The 7,568-nt window shown below is 50.1% G+C and overlaps 1 protein-coding gene across 2 annotated transcripts in view; it reads left to right on the top strand.

Annotated features, from left to right (window-relative positions):
- The first annotated feature begins 2,135 nt into the window (after positions 1 to 2,135).
- The window catches only part of JAZF1 (JAZF zinc finger 1), a 344,718-nt gene continuing 339,285 nt past the window's right edge, over positions 2,136 to 7,568 (top strand). Inside the window, exon 1 of one of the 2 annotated variants that reach the window (XM_047097097.1) lies at positions 2,136 to 2,477. In XM_047097097.1, the coding sequence (XP_046953053.1) occupies positions 2,363 to 2,477 (115 nt within the window). In that variant the 5' untranslated portion in view covers positions 2,136 to 2,362. The remainder of the gene's footprint in view (positions 2,478 to 7,568) is intronic. The other variant, XM_047097098.1, reaches the window with a different exon arrangement.

Here is a 7,568-nt window from a genome sequence, read left to right as displayed (position 1 = left end):
GAAATACCTAGAGTGTGCCGATTTAAAACAAAATTATGAGCAGAGTGTCACATAAGCAGAGCTTCAGTGCATATAAAAAGAATTAATAGAGTGGACTATAAATAATATGAATAATGGCCTAAGGTAAAAAAAAAATTAAATCTTAGAAAGTAAAAATTTGATTTATATTACTTTGGCTCATTTCATTAAAAAAAAACCCACCTCTATTTGTTAAGCGTGGCCTATCACTTGGCGCACTCGTCAAACGCAGCCTCTTACTTCCTTGTCTTTTACCTGCACATTTCAGGCACTTTCCACCTCTGAACTCTCTTGCCCGGAGTTAATAATTCCACACGGAGTGTTTTTTCTCCAGAGGACAGAGTCGCTACTTCTCCGAAGCTCTTGATAATTCCTAGATCCTGCATGGTGGTGGTGCCTAACACTTATCTCTAGAGGGAAGCTGGCAGCAGTTTGGGTGCCAACTTTGCATCGCGTTGCCCTCCCTGTCCTGTTACTTGATGTGGTGTGTGCCTGCCAGATATTCTGCCTCCTCTCAGCCCGAGGCCTTCCCAGACTGGGCTGCTGAATGCAAGCCACAGCTGCCAAAATTCTAATTCAAGATCTAGAATTCTAACTCCTGCTCTTTAGACCCTTGTCTGGCCCTGGCTCCGGTCTCCAGCCAACCGGGTCGCTGGCTCATTATCAGGCCCACCCAGGCCTTGCCCCCACCCGCCAATGGGCCCAGCGAACCATTCTTGGCACCAGACTGAACTTCAATGACACGACTGCCCCAGCCTCATGCAACCCAACTCTCATCTCAGCACAAGTCTGTCTGTCACCTTGTGAGCCGGGCAAGAAGGAATGGGCGAGAAGAGGAGATGCCACGGATGAGGGAACCGATCGTCCCCAACTGCTATGACTGTTCGATTGTAAAACTTTTGTGGTGCCTTTACTCTAAAAACTCAATTGAAAAGTGTTAACAATCTTACTGTTAGTGATAACACTGGGGATGAATACAGTTTAGGGAGAGGGGAATACTATTTCTGTGTGTGTCTGCACCAGAGATAAGTGAAATTTTCCTAAGAAAGAAAAAGTGGTAAATTCAGTATACCTGTATTAATTTAAAAATGCACTGTTGGGTCATAGACTGCCGCTAATGTGTAATGTTGTTTAGGCACCTGGAAAAGTGCCATTGGAAATCACACGCTTTGCAGGTAAAAATATGAGTGCAATGGGGTGGGGTGGGGTAGGGACGAGAAAGGAACCAATTCTTAGCAAAATGCAGGTTTTCAGGGAAGCTACCAAATTCAGCTTAAGTGCTTCACTGGTCAACATTATGGTTTAAATGCTCACAGGACGGTGTAATCAAGATTGATTGCAGGAGTCTTTTCTCTTTCAGATGAAGAGTAAATATGTCCCTTGACCCTGACTTTACTCCTAGCCTTAACCACTGTGCTGTTCTTTCTGCTGAAGAGTCTTGCTTCCAGGGTGACAGATGGGTCAATTCCCAGAACTGAGCTGGGACAGTGGGGTGCTGTAATTTGGGAAAATGAAATCATTTTAGTTTTTGTCTTCCCAAAAGGAGCAGGGAGTGTAACAAACGTGGTACATATGTAAAACACGGGCGACGCAATCAAGAAATCTATTTTGAAATTTAAATAAAGCTAAGGTTTTCTTTTGGCCTAGAGGGAAATTTCATTAAAATCAATTAGTTCGTACAAACCTCCAGAGAAAATGACTTAAAAAAAAAAAAAAGGTTTAAGGAGTAAGGTGCACACAATTACCTTTCCTGGGTCCCCTGTGAATGTCAGTGTCACACCTAGACAGGTGGCCAAGTGCAAACAAATGTCCCCGAGTGGGGCCTGGGTAGCTCCCTGAGTTCTCATCGCGGGGATGCGTGTGTAATTAATAGATGTGTATATATCACGAATGTAATATACATAACCAAGGAAGCTCCAAACAGATTGCACGTATTACCAACTGTGAAGGGCAGGCCGAGAGAGAGAAAGTTGGTGGCAAGCGCTCGCAGGTGAGGCCTCAGTCCAGGAACCGAGGTTGGGGCCGCACAGCTGTTGCCGCGCGCCCTGGTCCCTCCTCCCAGCTGCAGCGGCCTCACCCCCCACCCCCACCCTCCCCCCGCCGCTCCCGACGCCGCCGCCGCCGCCACCGCCTCCCCTCTGCCTCCCGGTCTCTCTACGCTCTCCTTCCATCGCCTTAGCCCCCTCTCCCTCCGTCCCGTTCTCTCCGCTCCCCTCACCCCGCCTCTCTCCCCCTCCCCCAGCCCCTCCTCTCCTCACCCCACCCTGCCTCCCTCCCTCCCTCCCTCCGCCCGCCGGCCCGGCGCTCGCAGAGCCGACACCAGGGGGGCTCTCGATGTAGCACCATGACAGGCATCGCCGCCGCCTCCTTCTTCTCCAATACCTGCCGATTCGGGGGCTGCGGACTCCACTTCCCCACCCTGGCCGACCTCATCGAGCACATCGAGGACAACCACATCGGTAAATGGCCCGGGGGTGGGCGGGGGTGCCCGGCGCGCGGAAACTCCTGCCCAGGCGAGAACCCCAGAATGGCCAGGGGTGGCCAGGAGGGAGGCAGGCGGCGGCGGGGCGGGAGGGTGTGTGCAAGCCCGGGGCGTGGGGGTGACGGGATGCGGAGGCGCGAGGTGCCTGGGGCGGGGGGGGGGAGCGGGGAGCGGGCTCGGGTGGGGGAGGGGGCGGGCGCCCCGAGGTGCCGGGGCCGGCGGGCGGCCGGGCTGGGGGATTCCGAGGGGCGTGCGCGCCGGCGGTGAAGTGGTGGGAGTGGGGGTGCGCCGCGGCGGGGGCTGCGGGAGGAGGGACCGGGCGGCGGGGAGATGCGGCGGCGGGGCCGGGCGCCGGGGGAGGGGGCGCGGGGCGGAGGGCGCGGCTGGGCCGGGCGGCCGGCGCTGGGCTGGGGCGCGGAGTTAGTTGGCCCGGTGGTCCGGGCGGCCCGAGGCGCCGGGGGCGGCGGGGGGCGGGCGCTGCACGCCGCCCGCCGCTTCCGCCCCGGCTCGAGCTGTCAGGGCTCGGCGGCGGCTGCAGCCGCTGGGAGGTGGGAGCGGGGGGGCGGGGGTGGCTCCACCGCGGCAGCCATTCCGCTTCCTCCTCCCGCCGCCGCCGCCACTGCGTCCTGTCAGCGCGGGTTGCTAGGTGTGGTGCGTCGGGAGGGGGCGGGAGCCGGCGGCCGCGGGCGGAGGACGCCGCTCAAGCCCTCTCTCCCGGCGCCGCGGGGCTCGCTCGGCCCCGCCGGGGACGCGGGCCTGGGGGCCCTGGGCACCCGCCCCTGCCCTGGCCTGGCGCGGACGCCGGGGCGCTGCGGGCTGAGGTCCCGGGGGCGCCGGCGGGCCGCGCCCAACGCCCCAGGCCGGGCGGCCCCGGAGGCCCCTGCGGCTGTGTGTGCTGGAGAGCAATCCCCCGGGGCCGCGGCAGGGCATTTAAATGTGCCCCGACTCTGAGATTTGCCTTTCAAATGGTGCTAGGCCCGAGGTGCGCCGGCTACGCCCGGGATCCGCGGCGGCGGCGGCGGCCTGCGCAGCGCCCGGGGCGTGGGGGACTCGGTGGCCGCGGGGGAGGGGGCCCCCCGCGGGCAGGCCGTTTCCCTTCCTGCCCAGGACCCCGGGGCCCTTCAACAAGTCCTTGAATTCGCACAAGTCCTTGCACGCATTTCCGTACTCCTATCCGGAGTCCCTGCGAGGGGAGATGGGTCGGGCTCATCTGGCTCCGGCGGTCCAGCCACCTGCAGAAGGTGTGGCTGGCGCCCACGAATTGTCCCGTGTGGGCTGGAAGATGAGGGGACCGCGTGATGCCCCATCGGGGCTGTCTGATCCGGAGAACCTGTAAATTAACCCCAGAAACCCCTTTCCAAATGAATGCTGTGGATTCAGCCATGTGGATGCAACTCACGTTCCTACAAAGTTGTGAGAATAAATCACGACTGCTGTGTTTATTTATGCACGAATAAAATGAGGCCGAGCCTTATGCTCTTTTGCTTGGTATAGTGCTTTCTCTTTGCACACAGTGGTGCTTAATAAGGGTTGAATGCTAGTTTAGCATAGGAAAAGAGGGGCAGGGGCTTCCGGGATGGGGAATAATCATTGAAAATGTCTACCGAATGTCTTTAAAGAGATAATCCTGATGAGTAATTGTCCAGGTTTTGAAATTTACAAAGTTTTAAAACATCCACATGATAGTTAACGCCATTTCCTCCGATGGAGGTGTGAGATTAGGCAAGTTTTGGTAGTCTTAAAAGCAGGAGTTTAACAAATTTGCTGATTCATAGCATGATTAAATAGTCATAACCGCAGGTACTTTAAGGATAAATCAGATTTTTCATGATGAGCAGTTCAAAATAATAGTAAGACTTAAGTAATGCAGAGTTCCGATAGTAATTTTGTCAGTTAATTTACTTCCCTTGCTTTAATACATAGAAAACAATATACATAAGAAATATACATTATATAAATATATAAATAGATGATATTTCCCCACTTAGGGCTGTCATTGCATATCCCATTCACTTTCGCTAAGAGTTATTTCAGGATAAACTGTAATTAAGGTGAGTAATTAAATTTTTCCCACATTGCCTGCCTGCTTGGACTAGCTGGTTAAAAGAAAATATAAGTTTAAAATGTATTAGAGGCGGTTTTCCTTCTTGAGGATTTAGCTTGTAATCAATTAGAAGATGGTTTTAAATGGTTGGTGGATCAAAAAAGCTTTTTAAGTTTGCAGAAATTGTTGTTAGTATTGGGTAAACATTTTCCCAGAGGGCTAAAGGTTCTGTAAAGTTTTCTGAAACTCAGCTTTTAAGGGCCCTCCCCAAAGGGCTAGGTCTTTTCTCTTAATGAAAATATTGAAGAATTAAATTTATAACAATAGTTATGACTTAGGCACACTGTGTGGCAAGACTACCCATGACTGTACTTTGGAATTAGTTTAAAACCAGCCAACTTTATGGAAAGTAAATGGTAAAATGAACAAACACTTGAAATTCCCTGAATGAAGAGATGAACTTCAACTGTTGGGTACCTCTGTTGAGGAGAGGCCCCTTAGGGGGCTTTCAAAAACAGCCCTATATGCGCAAGTAAGAACTGACCTCAGGAAGAATAAAAACAACCTGATTAGTAGGCAGTGTCACATAAATACACTTGATGAAGGGTCTTGAGTGCAGATATAGCAGACCAAGCATTTAGTGAAAGCTCTGTGTGTATTGTTAAGTGGTATTTATTGTTTGCGGTTTGGGCTATAAGGTTTTGGAGGCAGATGTTTATTTTTCCTGATTGACTTACTGATTTCACGGCCTTGTTACTGAGTGGCCACATTAAAAAGATGCTTGAAAGGACTATTAAAAGATCTATGTTAATATTATCCTTCATTTTTGCACGGAGCTTGTAGTTAGCGATCATGAGAGTACTAGAAACATGTTCAGGTAGTAGTTCCATTTTGGGGACCTTTCTGAGTTATTACTATCTAAGCACTAGTCAAAATTCTTAAGCAATAATGCAATGAAGACGGATGGGACTGTGGCGTGTTTCTCGCTTGACAGATTTTTCAAGGCCTTCAGTGCCCGAGGCCTGTAGTTTTCATTAAAATTGTATTTTTTAATTCAGGTTAATTAAGTGCATTAAGTTTAGAATAGCTGTCTCTGTTCTGTTACATATGTACATGTAGCTCCTGTTTTTAAACATTTTCCTGTACCCATAGGAAAAAGGATTTGGGGCTATGTAGAGCCACGGGAAGTGTGATTTTTCACTGTCCTCTGTCTTAGCTCTCTTCTTCCTGGAGGAGTGCAGCACCTGTGTTCCAGAGTTTGTCCTTGCCTTTTTTTTTTTTAATTTTTTTCAATGTTTTTATTTATTTTTGAAGGAGAGAGAGAGAGCATGAGTGGGGGAGGAGCAGAGAGAGTGGGAGACACAGAACTGGAAGCAGGCTCCAGGCTCTGAGCTGTCAGCACAGAGTCCGATGCGGGGCTCGAACCCACAAACTGTGAGATCATGACCTGAGCCGAAGCTGGACGCTCAACCGACTGAGCCACCCAGGCACCCCCGTCCTTGCCTTTCATCGCTAGGTTGGTCCTGGAGCACCTGTCTCTGTGTACAACCCCCATATCCCAGCTGAAGCCCTCCCCTCAACTTAAATTGCCTAGAAATCCCATAGCCCTGCAATTGTGAAGTGTTTCTCTATCAGCTTGCTCTCCATTCATAGCCCAGCTCTGTTTCCTGGAGACGGGAAAAGCTGATCAAGATTTGTTTGCTTCTTACTGTGAGTAGGTACTTGAGTTTGTAGGAACACTCTTGACGTGCACATCCTGGATAGGTGAAGCTGAACTGGTAGCTAGGAATCTCAGAAACACCAAGGGCACTAAATTTAGCACTGAAGGTCAATGTCACAGACTCATGAAATGCCTGCTCTGTCCATGCATCCCAGTGCAGAGAAATCTTTTGGCTTTTGGTTTCAGAAAGGCAAGTATTTAATCATCCTTACTAGATTAAAAAAAAAAAAATGTTTATTTATTTTGAGAGAGAGAGAGAGAGAGTGCATGCCAAGTGGGGGGAGGGGGGGCGGAAGGGCACAGAGAGAGGAGACACAGAATCCCAGCAGCACAGAGCCCTATGTGGGACTCGATGTCGCAAACTGTGAGATCATGACCTGACCCGAAATCAAGAGTCGGACGCTTAACCAACTGAGCCACCTAGACGTCCCCATTCGTACTAAATTTGATTATTTGGTATATTTGTAAACGTTCCTCTGCGTTTTGAATTTATTTATGTCATAATATTTAGCATCTGTTTTGTACCAGGCACAGTTCTAGGCTCTTGGTATTTTTTGGTGGCAAAGATCCTTTGGGGAGTTTATTTTCTAGTGGTGGGAGATAGTAAGCAATGAGCAGAAGAATAAGTTAAGTAGGATGTTGGAAGGTGGTTAGCAGTATGGAAAAGAGAACGAGCAGGCTAAGGTGGATTGAGAGGAGGAATTGTTAGCATTTTTAATTGGCTGGTCAGGACAGGCTTCACTGAGAATGAGAAGCTAAGAGGTAAGCCAAAACCTTGCCAGAAGGGAGGAAGTTAGCCATGAGGACACGAGGGGAACATCAAGGTCTAGGCAGAGGGAACAGACCGTGTAAAGGCCCCGAGGCAGACCACACCTCTTAAACTGTAACAGAGAAATCTGACCCAATTCTGTTATTCTTGTTACTAAACTAGCGGCTCATTTAGAACTTTCCTCAGATGTTAGGAGCCTCAGCTTTGCTGTTGTTGACTCAGATTTTTCTGTAGAGGCCCCATCAGGAGATGAAATATTGTTGACCTAGTGACTCACTGTAGCTATGACTTGGTGGTTCTTGACCCTGAATGTCAGCAGGTTTCTTGTGAGTTTCTACTTGTTAGTTTCCTCATTTCCAAACCCAAGGTAAAAAAAATCCATGCTGCTTCATGTCAGATGGTAGATTTATAAACCGTCTAATTAGTAGAGATCAAAGTCCTTAGAAAGAAAAATAAGGTAGTTACTGTACTACCCGTAGTGTAGAATTGGGCTCCAACAATAATTTAGTAAGTATTTGCATTATCTTCTTAAAAC

Source organism: Lynx rufus, unplaced genomic scaffold (genome assembly GCF_022079265.1).
Source record: "Lynx rufus isolate CCGP_SWC_20201006 ecotype Redwood Valley unplaced genomic scaffold, mLynRuf1.p SCAF_4, whole genome shotgun sequence".
In the NCBI taxonomy this organism is placed as follows: Eukaryota; Metazoa; Chordata; class Mammalia; order Carnivora; family Felidae; genus Lynx; species Lynx rufus.
Note: the sequence above shows the minus strand (reverse complement) of the source record. Positions and strands in the feature narration are given on the sequence as shown.